Source organism: Ictalurus punctatus, chromosome 6 (genome assembly GCF_001660625.3).
Source record: "Ictalurus punctatus breed USDA103 chromosome 6, Coco_2.0, whole genome shotgun sequence".
NCBI classification, from domain to species: domain Eukaryota; kingdom Metazoa; phylum Chordata; class Actinopteri; order Siluriformes; family Ictaluridae; genus Ictalurus; species Ictalurus punctatus.
Window position 1 is genome coordinate 20,673,887 of NC_030421.2, and position 27,866 is coordinate 20,701,752.

At 40.0% G+C, this 27,866-nt stretch overlaps 2 protein-coding genes and 1 long non-coding RNA gene across 6 annotated transcripts in view; 1 reads left to right on the top strand and 2 right to left on the bottom strand.

Moving 5' to 3' along the window:
* Positions 1-18,855, bottom strand: part of si:ch211-269e2.1 (cohesin subunit SA-2) — a 20,383-nt gene extending 1,528 nt beyond the window's left edge. The window contains exons 1-28 of one of the 2 annotated variants that reach the window (XM_017469408.3): positions 18,770-18,855; positions 16,425-16,520; positions 15,728-15,812; positions 15,368-15,532; positions 15,110-15,206; positions 14,357-14,433; positions 14,177-14,248; positions 13,831-14,035; positions 13,529-13,680; positions 13,275-13,348; positions 13,058-13,181; positions 12,692-12,790; positions 12,275-12,354; positions 12,077-12,184; positions 11,399-11,516; positions 10,810-10,927; positions 10,604-10,707; positions 10,122-10,214; positions 9,946-10,032; positions 9,427-9,627; positions 9,163-9,239; positions 8,120-8,207; positions 7,962-8,042; positions 6,525-6,617; positions 6,197-6,374; positions 3,846-3,985; positions 1,843-1,944; positions 579-733 (exon numbers count right to left, since the gene is read on the bottom strand). In XM_017469408.3, the coding sequence (XP_017324897.1) occupies positions 579-733; positions 1,843-1,944; positions 3,846-3,985; positions 6,197-6,374; positions 6,525-6,617; positions 7,962-8,042; positions 8,120-8,207; positions 9,163-9,239; positions 9,427-9,627; positions 9,946-10,032; positions 10,122-10,214; positions 10,604-10,707; positions 10,810-10,927; positions 11,399-11,516; positions 12,077-12,184; positions 12,275-12,354; positions 12,692-12,790; positions 13,058-13,181; positions 13,275-13,348; positions 13,529-13,680; positions 13,831-14,035; positions 14,177-14,248; positions 14,357-14,433; positions 15,110-15,206; positions 15,368-15,532; positions 15,728-15,812; positions 16,425-16,465 (3,014 nt within the window). In that variant the 5' untranslated portion in view covers positions 16,466-16,520; positions 18,770-18,855. Of the gene's footprint in view, positions 1-578; positions 734-1,842; positions 1,945-3,845; positions 3,986-6,196; positions 6,375-6,524; positions 6,618-7,961; positions 8,043-8,119; positions 8,208-9,162; positions 9,240-9,426; positions 9,628-9,945; positions 10,033-10,121; positions 10,215-10,603; positions 10,708-10,809; positions 10,928-11,398; positions 11,517-12,076; positions 12,185-12,274; positions 12,355-12,691; positions 12,791-13,057; positions 13,182-13,274; positions 13,349-13,528; positions 13,681-13,830; positions 14,036-14,176; positions 14,249-14,356; positions 14,434-15,109; positions 15,207-15,367; positions 15,533-15,727; positions 15,813-16,424; positions 16,540-18,769 lie in introns of both variants that reach the window. The other variant, XM_017469409.3, reaches the window with a different exon arrangement.
* LOC108266310 (uncharacterized) lies at positions 16,553-22,475 on the top strand. Its single transcript, XR_001812864.3, has 2 exons — positions 16,553-18,970; positions 22,341-22,475. It is a non-coding gene; the product is annotated as an uncharacterized LOC108266310 (long non-coding RNA).
* med14 (mediator complex subunit 14) overlaps positions 21,747-27,866 on the bottom strand; it is a 17,987-nt gene continuing 11,867 nt past the window's right edge. For 2 of the 3 annotated variants that reach the window (XM_017469406.3, XM_017469405.3), the window contains exons 21-30: positions 27,419-27,688; positions 27,026-27,260; positions 26,502-26,627; positions 25,340-25,516; positions 24,900-25,138; positions 24,285-24,464; positions 23,754-23,861; positions 23,546-23,671; positions 23,164-23,353; positions 21,747-22,531 (exon numbers count right to left, since the gene is read on the bottom strand). In XM_017469406.3, the coding sequence (XP_017324895.1) occupies positions 22,458-22,531; positions 23,164-23,353; positions 23,546-23,671; positions 23,754-23,861; positions 24,285-24,464; positions 24,900-25,138; positions 25,340-25,516; positions 26,502-26,627; positions 27,026-27,260; positions 27,419-27,688 (1,725 nt within the window). In that variant the 3' untranslated portion in view covers positions 21,747-22,457. The remainder of the gene's footprint in view (positions 22,532-23,163; positions 23,354-23,545; positions 23,672-23,753; positions 23,862-24,284; positions 24,465-24,899; positions 25,139-25,339; positions 25,517-26,501; positions 26,628-27,025; positions 27,261-27,418; positions 27,689-27,866) is intronic. The other variant, XM_017469407.3, reaches the window with a different exon arrangement.

Here is a 27,866-nt window from a genome sequence, read left to right on the forward strand (position 1 = left end):
ACGGACTAACAGGAAACGTGGCGAGCACGTCTCACACACACACACACACACAGACAACACTCCTGCCAAAGTTACTAACAAATTCAAAAAGACCGGAAGTGTTGTGGTCCAACCGAGAAGTGGCAGACAAATAACGCTGAATGACGTTTAATTTTAACATCAGTTTCGAGTTAAAACCACTACTGAGTTTCAAGCTCAGTGGAAAGCAATGAATTGGAATTTTTTATTAGCAATCTGTTTAGATCGAGCCCCCTGCAAGCAATAATGGAATAAAAGATAAGACTAAGCTATTAGCTTAGTAAAACAACAGTCAGTCGGTCATGAGTTAGTAAAACATCTGTGTCACGTAAGCAAGGTAATGCCAGCTAAAATGTCTCATTATTAAAAAATATGACAGACCTGGTGGAGGAAAACATCATTCCACCCCAGCAGGACACATGGCTGGCTGTTACCTCTTACATGTCTACTTAAAACTACATATAAAATATTGACAAAATAAAAGTATGTAAGACAGTGATGAATTAATTATCAGTATCAGCAACCCAAACTGTGCTGCTGTAGCAACTGAACAGTGCTACCTGTGGATCATGGCTAGAGACTCGCGGGATTTGATCTGATCCCAGCCGAAGGTGAGCGAGAAGCGTCTGGCCAGCTCTTTGATGCTGCTGTAGGTCTGCACTTCTGAACTGCACACGCTCCCAGTGTCCTGCTCCTGCTTCAAGCGCAGGTACAGCTGCACACAGTGAGAAGAGTGTCAGTATAACCCCTCAACATTCACCTTGCACTTTAATATAGATGCAACAACTGCTCCAATTTTGTGTCTCTGCTGAATTCCTAATGCAGATCGTTATGAACTGATTGGATTGTAGAAATCCATGCTGTCCTGGGGCTCACCTAGAATTCACACATACATCAGATACAATATACAAGAACGATGCGTGCATAGTGTAAGTGTAACTTAGCATCTTTTAAGTGCTACCAGCAGGAAAAGAACAACAGTGCTTTGTTTTTACCAAGAAACACAATGACCATATGTACAATGTTAAATGGAACAGTGTGTGTGGGAACATCATTTGGGTGACTGTGGGTCCACTAATCGTAGGGTTGGCGGTTCGATTCCCGGCCCACGTGACTCCACATGCCGAAGTGTCCGTGGGCAAGACACTGAACCCCAAGTTGCTCCTGATGGTAAGTTAGCGCCTGGCATGGCAGCTCTGCTACCATTGGTGTGTGAGTGTGTGTGTGTGAGAATGGGCGAATTAGACACATTTGTAGTAAAGCATTTTGTTGTACCGCTAAGGCTGAAAAAGCACTATATAAGTGCAGACCATTTATAAATGGTAAATGGACTGCACTTATATCAGCCGCCCCATTTACCATCATATGAGGCAATGGAGCAGTGAACAAACAGCATATTTGTGTTTGTTTTCGATCCAGTGCTGGGATAATGAACATCATTACTGTACTCTTTGCTACAGGCTACATAAGTTATGGTGCCTCTTGAAACACCGAGGTGGTACGAACTGAAATGAATAAAGTGGAATCATTTCTGTTTTAGTAGCGTGAGAAGCAGTTTTGCGATGAACTGTTCTTCAGGAGCGAGAGCTGGTGTAAACAATGTGACTGATCACTACTTCCCCTATCAGCCTGACTCTGTACAAAGATCTACCATGAAGCAATTCCCAGAATGAAGGAGCTGCTAGAACATTCCACAGAGGGCAGATTGGTGGAGGGGCTTTGTGTCTGTGAGACGCTGACAGCTGCACACGCCCATCACTGAGCAAGGGACACTGAGGACCTGAGATTACTGGAAAAGGGCATGGAAAGAGTTGCGTATGATACCTGCTGAAGGCACAGAACCAGGGTGCGTGCGCTTTCAATCTTGTCCATTTGTCGAGTGCGGTTCAGTGTTTCTTTAATAATATCGCCAAAGTCATTGTAGTACTGTGAAGAAAAGAGAACTGCAATGAGTGGTACTGCATCAAGGCTCCTAAAGCTCAAGCCAGTAAAGTGAATAAACAGAATATTATCCCCAGACAATAGATCTACAACAGGTACATATTATATCACCAGTGTTATAATATTTGAGCATACAGATGGGAATTGTACAACAAAAAGACCTAAAATTGCAGAGATAAAATAACTAGAACTGGAAGCTTGAGAACCCTTTCACTAGTCAACTGGTAGCACAAAATCGCCCTTATACTCAACTGCCCCATGCCCGTCAAGACACCATCAGTAAAATCCTAACCTGTCCATCCCTCTGCAAGGTCTCTGTAAGCTACATCGCAGGCTTTCACTGACATAAATTATACCTGCAGTGCTGAACTAGATACAGTGCAATCAAAATGATTCAACCCCCATTGCAAATCAGGTTTACTGTCAGAATGTGCAGACTTTCAGCTGTTTGAAATGAACAAATCAAACAAAAGCAATCGAAATAGTTCAACACAATGAATGCTTCAAGCGGTTTCCCCAAATTCAACTGAAAATGTTACTTATAATGACTTCCCCAGTTTCGAAATTATTCAACCCCTTCATGGCAAGCATTTTAGTACTTAGTCGAGCACCCTTTTGCTGTTCTGACCTGCTGCAAACGAGATGCAGTTGAAGTTGAATTTGGGGAACCACTGGAAGCATTTGTTGTGTTAGACTATTTCAATTGCTTTTGTTTGATTTGTTCATTGCAAACAGCTGAAAGTCTGTATATTTTACAAATAAACCTGATTTGCAATAGGGGGTGAATAATTTTGATTGCAACTGTATGTGCTGCCCTGCTGTCTGACATGGACTAGGCTCTATCAGCATCAGATCAAGTAGTCTGGCCCTCCTGCCCTCTCGGCCAGAGATATGATGAGCCCGCATCTCTGTTACGAAAAGATGCTCTTGACCTGACAAATCCTTTATAGCATGTCCTCAGTGGCTGCTGCAGACTAGTGCACTGTATTAACACTGTACCAGTGTGTAGCTTGAGAAGGTCTAGCCTAGCTGCTTATCCTTAACCCACCCTGCTGTTTTTCCAGCCCACACAACAGCCACCTTTTAGCACTGCAGCATTTGCCTTTAAAAACCTATTTGAGCGGAAGGAAGTGATCATGCAACTGGCACGGTTTATAGCTCAAAGAAGTGAACAGTTGTTGGAGAGCCTTCCAAAAACAGGAAGTAGAGCAAATACAGGGTTACAGTTGGCTGCCAAATTTCTGTCATTTGCTTGACTTTGTAAGGCGTCGTTCATTATGGCAACACACACACACACACATACACACACATACGTGTGTAAATCAAGAAGATCAAGAAGAATGTTGATGATAGACTGCTGGCTCTGCCTCAGCCACGGTGGATGAGCATTCCAAACATGTCGGTATGTCAAACACTCTTACGCTTTTATACACACACACACACACACACACACACACACACACACACACACACACACACACACACACACAAACTCAGAGTGCTCTACATTCATCCTGGTCAACTCATAAATTTTAAAGAAAACTGGTGCACTTATGAGAAAAAGTGTCATTTTATAACTAATACACTAATGTGCTCACTGCCATTTGACAGTAATTTATAAACTTACTGTATATCCTTCCAAACATAGATCCTAAATAATCAGGAACAGCTGCTGGAACCAGTACAGAAAAATGTGAAAACCTATTTTTAATCTCATCATTGAAATACTTTTAATAGATTTTCCAAAACTGTCAAAAAGATTTCCTTACTCTTGGTGTTTGATCACATTTGATTCACTTTTTATTTGCAGCCATTCAATAATCATACTTGATGACTTTGAAGGAGAATAAGATGGTTGCTATGTCGCAGCTGCGAATGAGCCGTACCCTCATGTAGTGCTTGAAGATCTCAGCGGCCATACTCATCTCAAGCACACTGTGCACTATCAGTTTACAATAGGCAGCCAACAGATTCCTCCGCCTGTGCAAGTCCTCCGGCCAGTTCACCCCACCCTTACCGTCACTGCCTGAAAAACACACACACACACACACACACACACACACACACACACAAAGGGTCAAAAACGATGGTGGGATAACAATAAGTATAACCATGCTACAAAAACATGTGCCAGGCTTAAACTTGGTCGTCCTGAATCATCACTCTACTGATGATGAAGATATGGATATGAAAATCAAACTGCTAAATTGCTTTTGATTACATTACAATCCAAAACCCCATATCATATTTTCAAGTGCTTGTACATAACCCTAACACTTGGTGGTTAAGGCTCTGGGTTTCTGATCGGAAGGTCGGGGGTTCAAGCCCCAGCACCGCCAAGCTGCTGCTGTTGGGCCCCTGAACAAGGCCCTTAACCCCCCCTGCTCCAGGGGCACTGCATCACGGCTGACCCTGTGCTCTGACCCCAGCTTTCTGACAAACTGGGGTATGCAAAGAAAAGAATTTCATTGTACATATGTATATGTGGTCAATAAAGACTCATTATCATTATCATTAACCCTGAGTCTCTTGTGGTTGGTAATCAAATAACTAATTAATATTATTTCCTAAAGAAAAATGACAACAACCAGCCTTTCATTATGCTGTATTGTAGGCAATAATGCAGAAGTATAGATGAACAGCTTATGTTGTATACACAAGAAACGATGTTGACTCATAGAAGGCGCGTCATCAATGATGGGATTCTTTTTTCGCACTCATTTAGATCACATTCATGAAGACGTGATCTTCATATAGTGTGTTCATCTGATTCAGGATCTTAATACACATTAAAGTTTACTCCATCGAGTCATGCACTGCTTGCAATACATTTACATGAATGATTTTGAGGTACTTTCAAACGTACTTCACAAAACATCTCCGGTGATTTTATGAATACATTTGAATTTATTTGTCAATGCCCAACTCAGATGGGTCTTTACCATCTTTACTAATAACAGTCCCTTACATTAAATGAATGAATGGTTTACAGACTCCTTATTTAACACCCTGATTCAGGTTATTGGGTGTTCAAATGCATGTGAATGTGAAATCCAGGTGTGTATGGTTGCAGTAAACAGTAAATACATTTTCAACACAAAATGCAAAAAATAACCTACAACAACCACAAGTGAAGAATCAGTTGTTTGATACTTGTGCAGACATTCAGTTAAAAACACTTGTAAGTAAACAGATTACTGTATGTACTGTACGTTCCTTCCAAGATTTTGCCCTCTTGTGAGATGTGAAATATCTCATCCTTAATTTAGGGGCATGAATCTGCGCTGACTGATTCGGCTTGTGTTGGGCGTGTATAAGCTATTTCCAGAACTAAACAATCTGTTGTCTTTAACTGGGTGAAAATGACCGAATGTGAATGTGTGTAAACGCCAGTCTGTACTCTAACGCCGCTCTGTGTAATGTAACTTGGAGGCAGACTGCCATCTACTGGAAACACGGCAGTAAGAGTTTCTAACCTTTATTATCGGAGTGCAAATCAGAAGTGTGTGTGCGTCTCAACCAGCTCCCAAGTTCAGTATTCAGGGCACTGATCAGGGAGTCGGACATTTTAAGGGCTGTCTCAATTGTGAAATCCTTCCGGTGCACTGGAACGTTCGCTCCCTAAAAATCCCACAATGCACCGCAAAAACCAGCGAGCATCGATGCTCACTATGTTCTCTTACTAGAAACGCCATCATGTTTTCTGAAAAAAAGATGTGGGACGAACTCTCAGCCAACTTCCGGCTACCAATGCAAGTAGCTTGTTATTGTTGTTGTAGCTCTCAAACAATTACTTACATTAGGGATTTTTAACTTTATTTAACTTCCTTTATACTGTTTGTTTGAGTATAATGACTTAAGTATTTAATGATTTCTTTTTTTTTTATAAATCCACTAGCTAGCCTAGGACTTCTGCTTGACATATTTATGACAGGAATACATGTGATTAAGCTAACACATTTATATGACATATAAAGCTTAAATATTTGTAAGTTTTTCATTTTTGGTGACGTTTTACAACGCAAGTACGTAGTCATGTCGCCGGTAATTCAGTTGCTAGTGTCCCAATGTGTAGTGAGCCAGGGTCCTTACCAGTGCCCCAACTCCTGTACACAATATACTGATTCACTACCTACTGAACTAGGGAGCTGGTTGAGATATACCCTGTGTCTGGTTAAATAAATGCGTATTGTTAAATACAGAGGACAGAAGGAGGACAGAAGGAGGACAGGGCTACCAGTGTTGCTGTGGCTGTGTTGCTCGGGGCCGGTGAAGACATGCTCTAGGATGAAGTTTAGCAGAGCTTTCTGCAGTCTGGGTTCAGGGGTGTAAAGCAGAGGAGCACCTGCTGATGAATCCCACATCTGCAGCTGGTAACTGTGGGCTACGAGGACATCACTCAAACACATGAACGCCTACATGAGGATAAATGACACAGAAACGTATGTTAGACTTACTATAGAGTACAGCAAGGCACACTGTATACCAACTGTTCATTGTCAAATATAACAATAAAGATTTATTAAATAATAGAGGTTTAGCACACAGGTAAAAGCTGATTTCACCTGCTCTCTCACCACCTGCTCCATGTGTGAAAGACATCTGTGGCATTTTTCACAAAAAGCTCGCAGCTGACTCCTCTGATGGAGAGCTGACTCCTACAAACACAAACGCACATGCACGCACACGCACACTCACAAGCAGATATTTGCAGTCGTAATACAGGTTATTTATTATACATTCCACTTGCAAAACTTGAGTAATTAATAACCAGGTTTTACCTATTAAACATTCCTAATTAGTTTGACTTGATATTTAATTGTGTTGAATGGATTCATTCATTTTCAAATGGTGCTTTAGCTTTTTCAACCACAGCAACACTGGTGGCCTTATCCATCCTGCCTCCATCTTCTCTGCCCTCCCTCCCTCATTCAACAAGCTGATATCAAATGAAATCAGATACATTTTTTGTATTTGTATATATTTTTGTTTTTGTGGCATAAAAGAACAGTCTGCATCATATGAGTGAGGTGGAGACAGAGATAGTGAGAGCACAATTAAGCTAAATAATAGGAGCTGATGGAGGAGTCCTCAGTGAATGTGGATGAATGAAAGCACTGTTAGTAGCAGCGCTGTTCATCCCTCATGTAAATCATTCTTTCATAATTATACACATGTGCCCGGCTCCAGGGACAGCTGCCGTTCGAATCTCATTTCAGCCAAATGACTCATTTTAATCGGACAATATCCCAATTTTCTGCTGAACTCATCTTGTTTTCCCCCACCAGCTCCTCTCACTCAAATTCGCCCTCGTTCCCAAGTCAAATGCCACTGACATTAGAATTGCAGATTGGGCCAAAGTCACCGCCTGGGTCTCAAATTACAGCCCACGCTGGCAGTTATTGATGAGGGGGTCGGAGAGTGAAAGCACTCGTTCGGGTGTGACTCCCCCAAGTGAAGGATTTTAATGTTGCTCTCTTACCTACAGCATTCTTAATGGCCATCAATATCTCTGCATGGAAAGGTTAGGGGTCGGGAAATATGATTACCTTGTGCATCGCATGGAAACATGGGCTTAATAACGGCGTCACATTAGAGATTAGCAGAGGAGCCTTCACACAAGAAGGTAGCCATTACGCCCCCTATAATCCATCACCTGAACCTACTCTTTTTCCTAATGCCTAATGATCAATCGCAGGCTTCTCTCGGTTATTAAAATCCAGTGGACACAACCCAGGGCCTTCGAGGGCATCACGGCTGATATTTCAAATGGAACGTAGCAGAATTAAAGGACATGTTGCTTGTGATGGATCATGTGGGAATTGTGTAGACACTAAGTCATACACACCTGAAAGGCTTGGTTAATTTATCATGCCAAATTCTGCCCAGGCGTAAATATTAGCATTCACATCTGTAGATCTGATGCCAATGACAAAGAGGAGAGAGTCACAGCATGGTGAGGTTGAGCTTAAGGAAGTATGTCAGATAAGCTGATGACTAACCCTGGAGGTCGCTCCTTCTCCGAAGTTGTTCAGGTTCCACAGGATGCAGTAGCAGACACAACGTAGAGCCTCAGTGATCATCTAAAAGCAGTACATAGAAGAAAGTAGCTGGAAACAGGCTGCTCACAATAAGAAACTGTTGTAATAAGTGATCTTACCTCTACTGGCATGCCTCCATGCTGTAACTCAACGACAAGGAGCTTAGAGACCAGCTCATATGTGCCCCATTTAGTCAGGTCCTGAGCACTGAGACACAATGATACCAAGATACCAAGTATGAGACTCCACATGAGAGAAAAGGTTTGGACATGTATCTAACCTTAATAAAACACTTAATTGTTTTCAACCTAATTTCTATCTGCTGTGTCAGTGTGGCCAATAATCCATCCATCTATCCATTTTCTGTACCGTTTATCCTACACAGGGTCGCGGGGAGCCGTGAGCCTATCCCAGGGGACTTAGGCACAAGGCGGGGGACACCCTGGACAGGGTCCAAACCATCACAGGGCGCAGACACACACACACACACACACACACTACGGACAATTTGGAAATGCCAGTCAGCCTACGATACATGTCTTTGGACTGGGGGAGGAAATCGGAGTACTCGGAGAAAACCCCCAGAGCATGGGGAGAACATGCAAATGGGATTTGAGCCCACAACCCCAAAGGTGCAAGGCGTGGCTAATAACGGACATATTTTATTGTACAGGACAGAACAGAAAACCTATTTACTCAAAACACACTCATAATGAAGTGTATGCGTTGAGGCGATCAGTGAACATTTATGCAAAATATATTTTTTTTGTTATAAGCTTTCATGAATTCTTCAGTTCAGCGTTTTTACAAATTAAGCTCCAAATCTGTATTGCTCATTCTTCCAGATGAACGAATGAATTAATTTTACCAACATGGTCAAACTAGCCCAAAATAAAAGTTGACTAAACACCGGTTTTGAAAATGAGCAGCTTTAGAGAGATATTCTCTCATGTCTGTCTCCTCCTAAGACCGATTATTATTAATAAGTGGTTCTGAATTTGTGTTATACATCACAAATTTCTGAAAGTTAACAGAACTCAACAAGAGCGCTTAGGTTTTTATTCATTTCATTTCATTTTCAACTGAGTTTGGAGTGAAGAGCTTTTCTGTTACTTTCTCAGAAAAGAGATAAGGCTGAAAAAAAAAGTTAATTCAGTCTTACTTGTTGAAAGCAGTTAATTTTTTCAAAGTGGACAGAATCTCTTCCTTTTCGTCTTCATCTCCAATGAAAGTTCCATCCTAAAAAACAAAAGGAGTGATATCATAATTAGCCTTCACCCTCCCAGTCATACTGAACCAGTCTATGGCCTTTATTCATCAAAGTCACGTGAAATCCAGTGCAGATTTGAGTGCAAAGGATTTTGACTTATTTATAAAATAGTCATATGCCATCTACTGTGAATGTGCTGTACAGTACAAAACTCACACTGACTGCCTTTCCTAAGCATGAGCCCAGTGTGTGTGTCCAGCGCTGAATGAGTTGACCTATGGAAGAAGCTGCCAGGTGCTGCCAGTGTGAATCATTCGCACAGAGGTTATGGTACGAGCGAACAGCTGCTTCTAGTAATGCTGCATCTGTGTGTGTATACACTGCAGCCTCCAACCCAGTGAGCAGTGCCTGCACAGACTACAACCACACAAAACAATGACATGCTGACCAGCAGGGGGCACTCTATAGGGCGCTACCACATTTATGAAACATATATATATATATATATATATATATATATATATATATATATATATATATACATACAAGAGTGCTGAAACAGGGATTAGAGTTTGACCTTTGTATAATTAGAACTAGATATAAGGAGAGTTTCCATTTTGCATGTTTTAACAGATTTGTCCAAAATTTGAGCAAATGCACACTGAAAGGTATTATATGGAATCCTATTACATGTAACTACCATTTACAAAAAATATACTAACAAAAATGACTAACCTCCGTGTATTCATCACCACAGGTGTCCGTTTGAAAGTACTGAGGTATTTTGAGGAAATACACAAGTTTTTCAGCATCTTCTGAGTACTAGACATACATAAGCAGATGAAATGATCAGAACACCATTTACTGCATACAGAAAGAGAGTATAACAAATGCTTGGGCCCGGTTCTCACCTTGGATAACAGATCAGGTAGCACCTTTAAGAAGTGTTCTGTAAGCTTTGCACAGTCATCTGTCTGTAACCTCTTCTCTTTTGTACTGATCACCTGAAGCACAATAACAGCATGTTCATAATAAGTCTAAATGCTTCACACTCTACATGCATACTTACATATTTAGACGTAAATCTCAGTAACTTATTAGCAAAACCACAACATGAGCATCTAAAGCGGACACCCATGAGGAAGAAGCTGTTTGCAGTCAAATTATTGAGTCTAATGTTAATGCTAATGTTTAACTGGAGCTTTTGTCACTGCTATAAAAAATATCATAATCAGTGTCACTAAGCATGCAAAAATGTAATAATCATAACCTCACAGCACATGACAAGACTTTAAAAAGGAATCTCAGGCATGTTCCCCTATCCAACTTAAACGTCTTCATGGCTAAATGTCTGAAGTGAGCTAAGTGAAGGTGAAGGAAAGCAGAAGCTAACTTTCTTCCCCGTGCTTCTCCCTGCTAGTGGAGGTCCCTCAGCAGCCTGCCTCACTGATGCCAAAAGAATCTCAATCACCAGAGCCTCCTCAGTGCTGCTCAAAGCTGTGTAACCAACAGACATATAAAATCACACAATAGGTAAAAACAACAACAACAACAACAACAAAAACTAAGGCTGGACTCACTGCAAGGGTAAGTACTAACCTTGCTCTGATGAGGAAGGATGAACAGTGAGCAGAGAGGTGAAAAAGGCCCAGTCCTTCAGCAGAGACCCAGCACTATCCCACAGACTGTCCACCAGATACAGCACATGCTGGTGCAGCTGCAGCACACAATAAGAACCAGAAAAAACAACAGATTTTAATGGCTTCACCCCAATTTTCTTCCAAAAATCATAACTAATTCCTGCCTATTATATTCATCCTTATTACAGGATAGCTACCAGACTGGGAAGGTTAAGGAAGGTAAGGGCTAACCCAAGCTTCCTGTAAACACATGTTAAGCCACCACAGCTCTTTGAGCTGCGACTTATGTAGCATCACATGTACACCTAAAAGTACTTGGAGGAGACTCTAATAACCCAGTTCTGTGTACAAGAGCTAACAGATGTCCATGATTGGCTAGTTTTACTTTATCACTCTAATCTAAGGGAGCAGGGATGTCACCGCCATCCTTTCCACTTAGAGAGCAAGGCCAATTAAGCTCTTTTATCCAGAGAAGACAGTGCTTTGGTGAGATTCAGACTTGCAACGATATGTAAATAAAGAACTAAAGAACTAACGACCACAACTACCTGGTTCTCAGTGTAGAACTGAATAAGGGCTCGGACTCGGGCCAGGGTGAGGTCTCTGTGTCTGTCCTTCTCTGATGTTCCTGCCCTCATCACTGGTACTGCAGGATTACTGAGTAACCTGAGGGAACATATAACAAATAGTCACATGTAGTGCTAATGCATCTTAATATAACAATTATAGAATAACACTGAACTGTCAAATAAACACCAAAGTTAATGCCTGTGTTAATTAATACTTGCTTAAGCTTTAACTAAATACACTTTTGTTAGCTATTTGATTAACTATTTTGTCCACATTAATCAGCATTAGTCACCAGGTATACATATTATACATATTGGCACCCATCATACAGCCTCACTTGTGACTTTTACCAATTAACTAATGCAAACTAAAATTAAGACATCTAATACTGACGTTTTTATTCAAGGTTGGAATAAACATAGGTTAATGCTGAAACAACAACACATAATAAGAGCTTTAATTACTTATACCATATTAATTCAGTGGGACATAGTTTGTTGATGTTGTAAATAATCCCGTAAATAATTTTAGTTAAGGTAAGATACGATTTATACCTGACTCTAATGTAATGGGCTTTATATATTTCCAGTATCCTACTTACAGACCTCTCTATAGTCGAGTCTTCTAGTGTACAAACATTACTCAGTTGCACTCACCTGGTGAAGAGAAATTCTCCTGCCATGGCTGCAAGTGGTCGATGAGTTGAGTATACAAACTGAAATATGTGCTTGTAGTCAGCCTCGCTCAGCACGTCATCACAGGACCTGCGACAGTGAAAACAGTTCGGATACTCAGCCTACTTTTTAATAAATATATAAGAAGCTAATAAAAATGAAACAGAAAGAAAGACTCACTGGGCAATGGCCATCAGCAGTCTCATTGCCTGCACTGCAACCTCGTGGTCCTTATCCAAAATCATGGAGATCATTCTTTCCTGTGGAAAAACACAACGCTCAGTTAACCTGACAACCAGCAGCCGGCCTTTTCTAAACTCTATTCTTCACTATCCACTATCTATCCTTTCTGAGAACAATGTCATGTGCTGTCAGGTGATGAGATAAATATGTAGTAGCTCAGTAAATCTGAACTGTACCAATCCTATATATTTGTTTTATTGCAATCTGATTATGTGCAAGATATTTTTACTTGCTAAGATATCTTTTTTTATTTTTTTCGAGCTACATCACACCATCACCCAGTTAATGTTTTCCTACAGCATGCCTCCCACATATTTTATTCTTTACAACACTACAAGATGGAGCAGATGGTACCTTAAATCGACTGGAGAAAAGGTCCATTTTGGAGCTAAGATTAACATCCTGATAAAGTCCCTGCAGACCCAACACACACTTCAAGCGCACATCAGGCTGCTGTGAAAATAACACATGAAGTAAAGTTACAAAACCTCTCAGTCCCCCAGAAAGACTGTACAAATACATGTGAGCATGTAGCAGCAAAGGCCTTTGTCTTTATTTAATCTACATTTAATCCAGTACAACTGTGTATTTATCCACAGAGAACATGACACTGAAGATTTGCTAAATCGGTCTAAAAGCTATACAGTTACACTGAGTTCACTCAGTAAAGCACAGTCAGCATTCTTTACATACAAACCATTTCAATTAGAACAGACTCACCTTGTCATGCATCATCCATCCGACATATTTCAGACAGGTATCATTAAGAAACACTGCACTATAAAGCTTCATCCATACAGTCAGTTCCTCTATACAGATCGCCCTGATCTCAGGAATCACATCTCTGCCAAAACAGGACAGGCAAAACACTTTCATTAAACATCAGAGGTATGCAAGGGAAAAAAGATCTGAAGGTCATAATAAATAATTAGTCTACCTGTATCTTTTAAGAAAAACTCCTTTAAAAATAGCATCCATCATGTCTTCTATTTCAAGCTTTCTATCCTTCAACTGAAACAGTAAAAAAGGTTCAAATTTCAGAAACTTTCATTTCACAGGTTTAAAAAAAATTATACTGAATATTGTAACAATTACCCACCCACCCAAAAAAAAAAAAAAAGAATTAACCAATGATGACAACAAGGGAAATGATACACAAACAACAGAGCAAGCAGTGGGTCATGGCCTCACCTCAGTAATCTTCTTCTGGATCTTGTCAAGCCGTGGTGAAGCTCGCTTGCTGGACATCTTGGCCAGCTCAACCTCACAGAGTTTCTGGTTGTTCTCCACACCAACGCTGAGGTTGAGTGCCACATTCACTAGAGCGCTGAGCAACTTTACTGCTACAGGACCACACAAGGATGGAGAGACAAAATCAGATAGCAAAAGTTTAACTCCTGAACATCCCACTCCACCCCTGCTTTCTCCATGAAGATCGGTGGAGAGAGACTCAAACAGGCTCAGACAGTGAGAGTCAGTGTTTAGAGAGTTACCTGCCAGTGTGCACGTGTGTCTGAACGCACGCATATGTGATGCTGAGAGCTCAGTCAGCAGAGAGATCAGTGTGTTCAGGAGGTAGTTGTCAAAGATCACGCTATATTGACACTGCGATATCAGCACTGAGACAAACTCACAAAACTGAGAGCGGAACTTTTTCCAGTACAGACCAGACATCACAAGAGGATACTCGCCATTGTCCTGAGAAGGAGGAAGGAAAAAGATAACACAGGACAGGTCAGAGAGATTTCGAATAATTGTTTTGCTAATAATATAGTGCAAATAAAAGTTTGTTTTTAAAAACAGTGGTGCCATATTCCCCAAAGTAAGGTTCATACTCACAATGTCCATGGGCCATGTGACAGTCAGTATCCATGGAAACGCCAGAAACCTTTTATACTGCAAACCTGAGCTCTGCAATTTGTAATCCAAAGAACTGTAACACTTGTATTTAAAAAGCACATACATCCTAAACATAATACAACCCAAGAGAAGGAGAAGGCTTTGGAAATCAGATCACACCTCATCCAGGTCCTCCACCATTTTGCTCATGACATCAGAATCTTCCTTGCTCTGAAACATCTCAGCAGTTACTACCCCTGGAGAAATTAGCAATCAGAATATCAGCATAGGCACCAACTTGAGAGTGCGCATAGTTTACAAATTTCATACAATTTCATAATAACCATATTCCAGCCCAGGTATTACCATGATATTGCTAGAAGCTTACCCCTCTACTACAACAAAGCAAATGTATTTCTCCTCTTTGTGCTACTCACCATATGGTTTCCCTAGAAGCACCTGGCCAGTGCGATATTGTCAGTAGCCACACATATTTAGCTACAGAACGTACACAAAAGTACTCATTTGGTGAAAAAAAATCTGTTAATGCAAAAAAAAGAATATTCCGTTGGGAAAGCTGACTGTGTAGCTGTGTAGCTGTCTGGTCACTCAAATTCAACTTCTATCTCTGTCTGCATGCCAAACCGCACATATTACTGCATTAAATAGTATGGCAAAATTACACCCATATCATATGATATATACTATGTATGTCTTCTATTTCAAGCTTTCTATCCTTCAACTGAAACAGTATAACAGTTCACATTTCAGAAACTTTCATTTCACTCTCAGTATATCTCACTTCACAGCTTTTAAAAACAAAACTATTGAATAGTGTGACATTTACCCTCAAGGTCACTCAAATTCACTGAAGATTGACTGAAGATCATGGAAATGTCTGGAATGTTCATTTAAACTCCGAGAATGTCTTACCTTTGCATCCTGAGCACTGAATGAAGAAGCTGATGAGGTCAAGCAGGGCTGGTTCTCGGTCCATAACATAAGCCTCAATCCAGTCATCAACCACAGCCTTTGCATGAGATTCAGAACATAAGCACTACAATCAAAATATGCCTCCAAACAACCTCAAACAAAAATAGACAATAAAAAAAACAAACAGTCAACGTAGGTATAGCTAAATGTTGCATTTAATAAAGCATTTACGCCTGAATAAAGTTCATCAGCATGTACCTGCATGGCGCTCCTGCCCATAGTGACCACCTCAAACAAGGTGAAGGCTTCCATGTCTCCATGTTTGAGCTGCTCATTCTCTGCTCTGCCAAAGGTACCATGGTTGGTCTTTGAAAGCTTCTGCTTAGCATTCTCTGAGCCATCTCTGGCTTTCCTCTTCCCTCTCTACACAAAAACATTACAAATGCTACACAGTCACACGTCTTTTTGGCAAGAGCTTTAAAATATTAATCCATGTGTTTTGATAGAAAAGGACTGTAAACTACCAAAAGTTTTACTGTAATGTAAGCAGCGTTCCCATAAACTGGACATATGCAGAACTTGCATATGACAGATTAGAAATACAATATCAAGTCTTACCACATTCTTCTTTCTGTTTTCATTTCTCACACCAGAGGCGTGATTCACAGATGTGCAGGAAGAGACATCAACACTAGTGTTCTCCCTTTAAATATACATTCATCACATGGTTAATTTCTCACAAAATACACCATAGCTTGCACGTAAATACAATGTATTTATTATGTACGGTTGAGTGAAATGTTTGGTTTTTTGTTTAGTGTGATTGGCTTCACGGATGGTCGTTAATTCTCAAATGGCAAAATGCCTTACTGTGTTAACAGTTAAAAAAAAAAAATTAAAAAGTTTTTTTTATTTTTTAATCTGTTCAAAAGTTTGCATGTCCCATTTTGAATGTAATGGAAATTCTCCGGGTTGCATCTGTCATAACATGCCCGATGTGAATTACAGGCGATAGACAGAAAGGGTAAAAAGAAAGGTTATTTTATAATATTTTTCTGTTAATTCTGGATTATGTTTTGGATTGCTGTCTCCATAAAGCCACATTTCTTCTTTTAACTTCTTGGAATTATAAATTGTAAAATATAATTGTAAAAATACAATTATATTAAGTATATTATGGTACATTTTTCCAATAACCCATTAGGGATGCGAACTTTTGAACTCAGATGCAAATTTTTGCACCATTTTTAAAAATAAATAAATAAATAAATAATGTAGAAAACGTTCCTAATACAGCAAAGAGGTTGTGTCTTACTTTTGCACTGTTCTCGAGAGCAACGTTGGTTCTGCGATCATCTCTTCTCAGATCATTTTGTGGTACTGGCTTCCTGTTTTCACATCTTTTTATTTTCTGTAGAACAATACAACAGCTACAAGGTGTTTATCAAAAACATTGCTTCAATTTCACCATTAATAAGTGTAGTGCTTATGTGCTTATAACAATTATAATGGGCTATTTTGTAACTGTGTGGTATTAGGTTATTACATGTTGTGCAAATGGACTACACGGCAATGACCAAGGTAACAAAAACTTTTTTTGTTTTTGGCTCCTGAAACATTCTGGGAACAGAACGGTTTCTTTATGGAAATATAAAGCTTGCTTGAAATATAAAGTTTTGTTGCTTATTAGAGTTCAGAGAACGTTCCGCATTCATTCATATAACTTTGGTTATTTTTTGGGAACTACTACATAATATCTTGGGAACGTTCTGTTTTGTTTAGCAAAGTCAATGCTGTTCCCCAAATGTTCTGGGAACATTAAAACACAATATTCGGTTATGGTTATGTGACAACTGACGAAGAATGTTCACCACAGCACGCTGTTCAATACTGTTTTCTGTAATCACTAATGTTCCAGAAACATTCCCATAACATTCTCTTATGGGAAGTTTTCAAAGTTTGCCAAAGGTTGCTTTTAGCCTGCTGAAAAAAAACAATACCGTCCGACGTTCCCGCCAGAATTTCATGTATCAACATAAAGTTCTTCTTCGTTATGGTACCATATACAGTTTTAGGTGTTTTTATTTTTAATTTTTAGGGAAGCTGGAAGTGCAGTTAATTATTTGTCATGCTATACATGCAAATAGACAACTGCTTGAAGCCGTGGGCTGCGTCCCAAACTGCATACTCACCTACTATATAGTAGGTGAAATACATGTATCTCGGCTACTATACAATAGGTAAGTACGCGGTTTGGGACGCAGCCGTGCTCTCTTGTTTGCTGTCAAACGGTTGACCACTGCCATGTGTGATCGTGTCCTGTAGCAAAATGCAGTGAAAACTCCCACACGGTGTTAAAAGTGTGATTGAGGTGTTTATATGTCTGTAATACACGTCGATAATGCGACTAAAACAGGAATACTCCACATGTCTTAATTCGATTTGTGTTTACTTCGAGTATGGCTTTCATCAGATTAAGGTAATAAAAAATCACTGTTTACATGGTAGTTTCTTAATCTGAGTATTGTCTTAATCGGGTTAATACTGGATTATTGTTGTCCATGTAAACGCACTGAGTGAATGTGTATGTGTTTGTGCCCTGCGATGGATTGGCACCCCATCCAGGGTTTACCCTGCCTTGTGTCCGATGCTAACTGGGATAGGCTCTAGGCTCCCCACGACCCTGTAGGATAAGCGGTATAGAAGATGGATGGATGGATGGAAATGGCAGTGTTCCTTTAAACTACTTACGTATTTCATGTTTTGATAAAAATCTAATTCTTAATTTAGCATTTACTTAATTAGGCATTAAAACCAATACAATTCCCATTATAAACATATTATATGATAGACAAATTCTATGAGGGTTTCTACTGGAGTTTTTTTTTTTCAGCATAGTAGCTTTTATTTTCTGTATAAAGACCGACCATTAAATTACATATTACAAAATATAGGCCAGTTTTAAATATTTTGCCAAGCTATAGGATTGTGTACTTTGCAAAGCCAACAATGAATAAAAATAAAATAACCGGTAAACGGGTAAAGCAGTGGTTATAGGAAAAGAGCTGACATTGTAACCCAAAACACAATGTTCCCACAACGATATTAATTGGTTACAAAAAAAAAAGAAGAAAAAAAAGAAAAAGAAAAAGAAAAAAAAAACCCCAAGCCACAGGGAAACCAAAGAGAAACGTTCAGTGTTTGCTGAGACCGTGGTGTAAATATTGGCACACGTGAACCGGTTGTAGTCCCTGTTCCTGCTATTAGAAAAGAATACATCTGATTGGTCAGACCCGCGTCAGTAAACAGAAAGTAAACACCTGATTGGTCACTGTAAGTGTCAGTCAGCACGAGCTCTTCCTTGTATTGCTCTTTCCTTCAGCGTTCACTACAAACCCGAACACAATAAAGAACCTCTTCCATCTTCACTTCCTCACACAGGAATCACGACCTTAAGAGTTTATGGAGTGCACCGTTTCTCGGATGCCTTCAATTTATAAATTTAACACAGTAAATGTTACAGTGATTGACCGTGACATAACTGCGGCTGTATGCGACTGACAGACTGGTCAATATTTCAGTTTATACGACCCTTACGGATTTAAACACGTTTATACTGCATGCATCTACACACAAAGTACTACATAGTAATGTTCTTACCGGTGCTGGACGATGCTGGCCTGAGAGAACCTCTGCTCAAGACAAGAGGAGGTGAAGCGCGGATGCAGCGCGCCACCCAGTGGGGTTTTGCCTGAACACAGCCAGCGCGCGCTGTGCGGAAGTACGTCACGTGTAACGGTGGTGGAGCGCAGCACCAAACACTCATGTCAGGACACACCGGCTGTGATGCACTTTTAAAAGGTAAGACTTTTAAAGAATAAGATCGCACATTGTCAGTGCGTCTGAATCAAATTAACTTGTACATTAAAGCATGCTAGTGAATTATTCCTCACTAAATTAGTAGTTTTAGGGTTTGTTATCAGATAACAGATTAGGCTAGGATAGGTTACTGGAAGTTATCAACATAAACCATGAACAGCCTGTTCAATTAATTGTCAAATTAATTCTCTTAATGCAGTTTCATCCATGGTTGTGATTTTTACGTGATTTTTTTGCAGGGAGGAAAGACTTAAATATTAGTTAAATGCAACATTGTGGTGGGTGGAAGTGGTAAAATGAGGATATCCATTTTATTCCTGGTTGCACGTGTAATAAAGAATACAATTCCTTGTTGTAGGAAGAGAGCTATTTTTATGATGCGCGCTATTGATATATCTTTCAGTGACCTCACATCCCTTCTTTCCTCAATCTGTGAAACTGATATAGGCAGAAGACATTGTACTGCTCATTTATAAATATTGAAAATTATATTTCACTTCAAAATAAGAAATATTACAATTAATGTTTGTGATTCCCTTGTGTCCTGCTCTGCTAACTTGATCCTATGTGAATCATATGTTGTGATCATTATTCCAGGGTGCTAGCTTTTTCTCCTTGTTTTTAAATGGGTTGACATCATCCGGTGTGAAGTAAAGCATTTGGTTACTTCAGCAATTCCTGTGGGGTCAGAGGGCAAACAAGTCAAAGTGTAAATTTAATGCATTAACAGGTGAAGTCAGTGTATTTAAACTCAGATGCAATTCAAGTGAACTGAGGTATGAGGAGGATTAGAGATCATTTCAGATTGGGGTAGGATATTTATGTTTTCTATCTATCCAAGCCCAATATCAGTGTTAAATTGAGGGTGTGTCCTATTAGATTCTAAATGATGTGTAATATAAGAACAAATGTTGTTCTCATGAGGTCATGTGGATTATCAGCAAGACTATCGAAGTTCTCAGATGATTACTGCTTTTCTACTGATACAATTAGATCTGAGTTTTATGGACAATACTGTAGTCATGGTCCACCTACTCATATAGTGCTGTGAAAAAGTATTTGTGATTTCCTCTGTTTTTGTGTATATATCATATTAAATTGTTTCAGAAATAAAACAAAATCAAAGATAAAACAAAGGCAACCTGAGTATGATTGGGGTTCAGCTGGACCAGACACAACCAGGCCTGATTACTGCAAACCCTGTTCAATCAAATCAACCCTTAAATAGAACTTTTTCAACATCAAGTTGATTAAAAGGTCTCACCCAGTAACACACTATGCTGAAACTGAAAGAAATTCCAGAAATGATGAGGAAGAAGGTGATTGAAATATATCAGTCTGGGAAGGGTTATAAAGATATTTTAAAAGCTCTGGGACTCCAAAGAACAACAGTGAGGGCCATTATCTCCGAATGGAAAAACCTCTGCACAGTAGTGAACCTTCCCAGAAGTGGCCGACCTTCCAAAATTCCCCCAAGAGCACAGCAACGACTCGTCCAGGAAGTCCAAAAAAAGGTGAGGACATACCGAAGGAACTACAGGTCTCTCTTGCATCAATAAAGGTCACTGTTCATGACTCCACTATCAGAAAGACTCTGGGTAAAAATGGCATCCATGGAAGAGTGGTGAGGTGAAAACCACTGCTAACCCAGAAGAACATTAAGGCTCGTCTGAATTTTGCCAAAACACACCTTGATGATCCTCAAACCTTTTGGGAGAATGTTCTGTGGAGTGATGAGTCGAAAGTGGAACTGTTTGGAAGACAGGGGTCCCGTTACATCTGGCGTAAACCAAACACACAATTACACAAAAAGAGCATCATACCTACGGTCGAGCATGGTGGTGGAAGTGTGATGGTGTGGGGATGCTTTGCTGCTTCAGGGCCTGGGCAACTTACAATAATTCAGGGAAATATGAATTCTGCTCTCTACCAGAAAATCCTAAAGGAGAATGTCTGGTCTTCAGTCTGTAAATTGAAATTCAAGGATTATGCAGCAAGACAATGATCCAAAGCATAGGAGTAAGTCCTATTTCTAGAAGTGAAAGACTGATCTCCAGTTATCGAAAGCGTTTGGTTGCGGTTATTGCTGCTAAAGGTGGCACAATCAGATTTTAAGTTTAAGGGGGTAATTAGTTTTTCGCATTGGTGAGAGGTGTTGGATAATTTTTTGGCTCCAATTAAAAATAAGTAAATAAATAAAAACTGTGTTTACTCAGGTTGCCTTTGTTTTATGTTGTGTTTCATTTGAAGATCTAAACCTATTTTCTATGAGATGTACACAAAAACAGAAGAAATCAGGATACAAATACTTTTTAACAGCACTGTGTGTGTGTAGAGGATACTATAATCTACATACTCCACAGACCTTATGCAGACTTGTACACAATCAGAGCTAACCTTTTATTTCTTAAATGCCTTCAATACCATGCTGCCTTTCCAATTGGGAAATAAACTCAGCACAATGCAGGTTGATGCCATTTTTATCGCTGGGGTCATGGACTATCTGAACACCAGGTATACGTAACTAGCATTTGCTCTTACTTGCAGTATCTATTATTTCTGTTATTTTTACTTTGCGTTGTGGACAGGAAACCTTTGGGAATTGGAAAGGCTAGTGTAGCCAAAACATAAACACTGTTTTCAAATTTACTTCGGTTAGTATGGACTAGTACTAATACACACGAGGCTTGGCATCAATCATAATCATGTCACAATCTAAAAATATTGAGCTATTTTGCTGAGCCTGCAAGACGGTGAATAATGACAAATAACACTTTCAAATATTTATTAAACAGTATTAAAGACAGAGGTATAGGCTACCATCAGGACTCAAATGCAGTCATGAAAAAATAGGGCTTTTTCTGAAAGTTTGTTACAGTCTATACAGTGTTCAGTGTGACCGCTATTATGAGAGCAGTCAAAGTTTTACCAGTTTAAAAAAAAAAAAAAAAAAAAATTTTTTTTTTAAATAGTGTCATCATAAAGAATACAGCCCTAGTATCAACATAATATTGATAGCTTGCAATATAAAAAATGATTAAGCTTTTTTTTTTTTTTTTTTTTGCAAAACACTTATTTTTCTCAAAGGCAGACATTAAAATAATATATAAAAAGCATTTACAGTTGAGGGTAAACAAACCTACTTTTTTTCCTAATCTCAAACCTTTATTTAAGAAGTGCATCAAACAAAAATAAATTGTCCTCTTTCCTTAATCATGTCCTGAATTTATATAAGTATGCATGGCATGTTCAAAGATGCACTGTCCTTCATTCATTTACATACTCTCATGATATGAAGCAAAATCAAAGAATATTCCATTCCATCATAATGTTTTTCTTTCTTTTATGACAGAATTTTGTACACCTGAAGAAAATTTGTGTGGCTGTATGTGACGACCTGGATCTCCATACAGCATGCCAATACTCCATGTGTTCCCAGTTTGGTCTGGAGAAGCTGGACTGAGGGCTCTTAGGGCCGTGCTCCAGGGTTCAGCGTCAGATTAGCCATGAGTTCATGAACAGAGGCAAATATTGTACATTCTCCTAAAAAAATAACATGCATTTTATTACAAGACTATTTACTTTTGTATTTTTTTTAAAGAAAGAAAACCAAAAAATTATAATCTCTCTATCTATACCTACATATCTCTATCTATACCCATTTCTCTCTTTATCTATATATCTATATATATCTATATATATCTATATATATATATATATATATATATATATATATATATATATATATATATATATATATATATATATATATATATTCCAATTATTGGCAATAAAATAATATTGATGCTGACAAACACAAAGCCACTTCACACAGCTTTATGAGGTGTGTGTGTGTGTGAGAGAGAAGAGATAGAAATATAAATAAGAAATGGAGGGAACAATTTCATCATTTAACACACAATTTGTATCCATGAACAGGGATAATCCAATGAACATAATGCCAGGTCCATAAATAGAATTTCTTGAATTTTAAATGCAAGTCATTTATTAGGAAACTTTGAGCCATGAACATACATTAGCACCTTTATAATCATTGTATCATAATTCGCATCATTATTCAACCGTAGTTTACTCTGACACGAACCTAACGGTTAAACAAAACAGAACATGCGCAGCAAAACAAGTCACATGACTGCCGAAGCTTGAACGCATACCTGGTCGAGCTGGGTGGTGCTCATTAAACCTCCTGAGGATGGTGCTAACCATGAGGGCAGCGGCTCCAGAGGAGCTGTGCTGTCGGGGGATGTCAGCCTGTTGCGTCAGGCCTGTGGCCATGTCGTACACGATGGGCACGATGATGCTGATGGGCTCCTGAGGCACCGGCACTCTCTGGGTCAGCTGGAGCTGTGGACCAAGATTTTAGTTATTCAGAAGATTCAGTGATTGACGGGAGGTCTGTTCCTCCTTTTTATACTTGCAATTCATGTTTTTCTCCATTATTTTATCCTGATTAAGTACCACTTTGCCTTAGGAAAATATAAAGGACCAAATATAGGTCACAGCTCCAGTAGTGAGTTGCGTCATGACCATACTTACAAAGAAAAGCATTTTGGTCTTGAGCACTACAGCGATAGTTCCTGGAGGAGCGATGGGTGGTGCGCTGGGTGGGATAGTCAGACAGAACTGCACATTCCACTTTAGTTGGGCTGCTTGGTCAGGGAACTGCAGGAGTAAAAAAATAATTAATAATGAGAATCACATAATACAAACAGACACGTGCACTCAGATTCATGCACTGTCTTACCAGCTCAAGCTTCATAATTCGAACACAGTCTCTGAGGATGTTCGTGGGAGCCCCCAGAAGTTTTGTAAAGGCATTTAGAGTGTTGTACTTAAAGGGTGGACCGGCAACCTAAAAAATATAATAATAATAATAAAAACATGGGAAAAGAAGTTGGTTATTTCCACTTCAAGAGCATGGTACACAGTTTTGAACAAGGAGGGCCAGAGTTTGGCACATTGCAAACGTCCTTGGAAAATACACCAATTAATATGTTGGTTAGGTGTTGAGCAGGGAAACTAGCAAACTGTACTGAACTCTATCCCTCAAAGACCAAAGCCCATCACCAAGAACACTTTTTGGTTGATTTATGAAGTTAATCACAGAACAGAAGTTTTAAATTTAGTCCTCTGAAATGGTCTGAACAGGAAATAGTTCCAGAGACATGAAATTAATTAAATTCCTACAGTCATTTGCACTAAAATAGTCAAGCTAATCATTTAATCTACAGACGACGTCCTCTGGAATAAGGGCTGGGGATGATTCCTCGCTTACCCTGGTCTCGAAGAACTTCTCCAAAACTTGCAGTTCTTCCTGTGACCAGGGACCAGTATTCTCTGGTGTGACCTTCAGCTGCAGAGTCTGGTAGCTCTTTGGGTTCAGAGCCACCCGACATTTCAGCACCTCCGTCTTAAACATGATGACTCCTGGCTCATTGGAGTTCACAATAGTGAGCTATGGAAAGGAGGGAGAGATGGTGGTTAGAGTTCGGCTATGTACAGATATAGGAACATGTGCAAACACTTTACTCAGACACAGATTAAGCCTGTTAAGGTCATTCAAAAGAATAATTATTGTTATTATCAGCTTATTATTGTGTGTGATAAGGGTAAGGAAAGGTTAAACTTGTGGAAGTACTGGAAGGTGGGGAAAAAAAAGCTATTGTATCACATAATTTGCACTCCCTATTTCACATACAAAAAGAAAAAGACAGAAAAAAAAAGAAAAACAAAAAAGAAAAGAAAAAAAAAGACAGGCCATGAAGTGAGAAGTGAATATACTAATGAATGCAATCAACTGCTCTATCACTAGACAGGGTATTTAATCATAGGGTTACACCTCCCTCCCTTCATTATCAGGAGACCAAGAGTGTAAAGCAGAGGAACTCACATTGGGTTCCAGCTGAATGATTCTCTGCAGATGCCTCCTCATAATGACCGAGCCCAGGAAGCGCTCAAGTGGTGAACACAGGTAGCTACCAGCCAGCCCAGGCACCAGGCACATGGTGGGAGAGGGCAGCAGTAGCACGTGCAAGGCATTGTGGGTGAGGATGGTGGGGATAGAGGCCGCCCATGAGCGCTGAGGTAGCTTACGAGGTGGAGGCATACTGGTCGGCATTACTTGGGAACCTAAACACACGATATTGACGCTATTCAGTTCCGCTGGCTGATAAAGTTTTATCAGTGTCATTGTGAAGAACAATATTCAATACTAAAGTTTTAACAAATACTCAAATAACACTTTCTTCTTCATTATGCTTAAGAAAAGCCATTTGAAGTGAATATATCAGGTTTGTCATGAGCGCCGCTGGATTTTGTGCATTTACTCACTGGTCCCAGCACGAGGAGAGTGCGAGGCATCTGGAATGGGCGAGTGGAGAGAGGGGTTACCGGGTGACATGCCATGCATGCGCGGCGAGGGGCCTGAGACTTGTGGAGAGCTAGGCCACGTGCCGGTCCTCTGACTGGGAGATACCATTGGGTACGGGGAACTGGGGTCCAAAGCTCCTGCAGTGCAATCAGAGTACAGCCTGAAGACACTTCCCAATATTTATTTTATTCTCAGTGTCACTTAACAACAAAATCCAACAAAATCAGGGTTGTTAAGCAGGTGATGTACCTGAGGATTTGTAATCAACTTATTTACCATCAAACTTCCATTCAATCACATGACAGTGTCAGATTTGGTCTTTACATTAATGTTAACTCCTGAGTGATTAGATAGAACTATACTCTAAATGTCACAGATTTTATATCTAAATCTTACACCACCTTTGTTATTGAGTCTGATGAAACTGCCTTAAGAAATATTTTTCATAAATTGTTTTTGAAAGAAAGTGTTTTATGAAGGTGAATCAAATGAAAACCTTCTTTCATTGTTTTTATTACTTTTATTTTGCATGGCTTATTCCAAACAGGTGTCACAAAGGTATTGTTTCTCTACGTAATCTCCGCTCATTCAATGCAAGCGTTCCAGTTCTCAACAAATGCCCCGTTTCCTCTAGAAAAATAAATAAATAAATCTACCGGTTGCTAATTTATGTCACACTTTTAAGGTTTTCATTTGACTCACCCACATAAATACATACAAGAAAAATGAAGAAATAAACGCTTGATTTGAACTCATTAAAGTAATGAAGTGAATTAAACAATCATAAGATTTATTATTAATAAGCACTCAATATGCCTCAGTCCCATAACATCATACATGCACACAGGGAACATTGATTTTAGTGGAACAAATAAGAAATTTGTAATAAACAGCCAAACCACCACCACCAAATCAGTGTCCATTCAACCCCACTTGTTAATGTTAGTAAGAAATTAGTCCCTTCACCAACCTTGCTCACACAGTCATCCCTGTAAGAATCCCTGCCAGAGCCTACACAGCTATGTCACAGAGCCTGCTGACGGCTGCATCTCTGTAGAGGGAACAGCTAAGGCCAGTTGAAGCCATTACCAAGCTCTGAATGCTGCCCCCTCTGACACTTACCATGTGGGCTGGCAAAGTTGGAGGTCTGGCCCATAGAAATGCCCAAAGAGGAGGGAGACGGAGTGGGCCCGAAGGGCGAGGGCGCCCGCAGAGCTCCACTAGGGGAATTTGCTGCATGGATGTTCCCTGCACACAGTCAACTGATGAGAAGTCTGTCTCTCCCATTGTTACTCTCTCTCTCTCACACACACAAACAAATCCACACACACACACTAAAGCTGAAGCAGGACAGCAGCTACAGCCCTATGATTGAGATGAGTGGACAGGCACAGGGCAGTTGGCATGCTCTGACCCAGAATTTCATGTGCATGGTCAATGATGATGTGAATATACACAGCCCAAAAACAGCACCATGCATGTCTGCATAGTGACAGGCTAGTTGGGTGCATGGCACTTGCAGCATATGGCAAAAACAGTCATAAGACTACTTTCTATTTATGCCCTAATAACCACAATGAGGCGCCAAGCGAGCAGGACATGTGTAAAGAATCAGAACCACATACTGCACCAGACACTCAGCTTACCCGGTGAATGTGTTGGCATCATCGAGGGTGATGGGGCCACACCGCCATGGTAGGGATTGTTTGGAGAAGTGAGAGGTGGGTAGACCCCTTGGCCTCTGATTGGCTGTTGAGGTTGCATGTGGGGCATGAGTGTGTCCAAGACATCCACACCCACCGGAGAGGGAGGATTGTCATCCTCGTTGACCGAACGCCGCCGTGCATCCTGGTTGCTGTCCACAAACATGTTTAAGAATGTCTGTGGTGAAAAAAAGACTTGTGGTGAGAGCCTAGTACAAAATAGAGACACTGGAAAGAGCTAACATCTACTCTACATTGTTATGTTGCAAAGTAAATAAAATAATTATTTTATGTTCGTGTCAAAACAAAAAACCAAAACAAAAAAGGCCTTTATACCTTTAGTCCAGGAGCTGGATAGAAGCCTTCTACGATCTTGGTGTTATCAAAGAGGCTGTAGGCACCATCACGGATGGCCACCACGCCTCGACTGCGGCAGTAGATGTCGATGCAGTACATGTTGCGGAAGGCCAGGCGGATGTGGGTGGGGGACTGGGGCAGGATGGAGAAGCACTGGTAGGCTGTGTTGGTCCTCTGGGTCAGACCCAGCATGGGCACAGTTGGCAGTTTGTTGATAGCATTCAAAGGGGCCTGTGTGTCTGACAGTACCTGCAAGGGCAAAAAGAATCATTTAGGCATTAATATCACTTGACATTTATTTTAAGATGCAGGGAACTGTCTGGTACATTGCCAGTGATGGAGCAGGATGGCTATAATCAATTGAGCTAAACACTGCCAGCAATTTTTGTAGAGTACATGTTCTAAGCTGATTTGCTCTATACTCCTC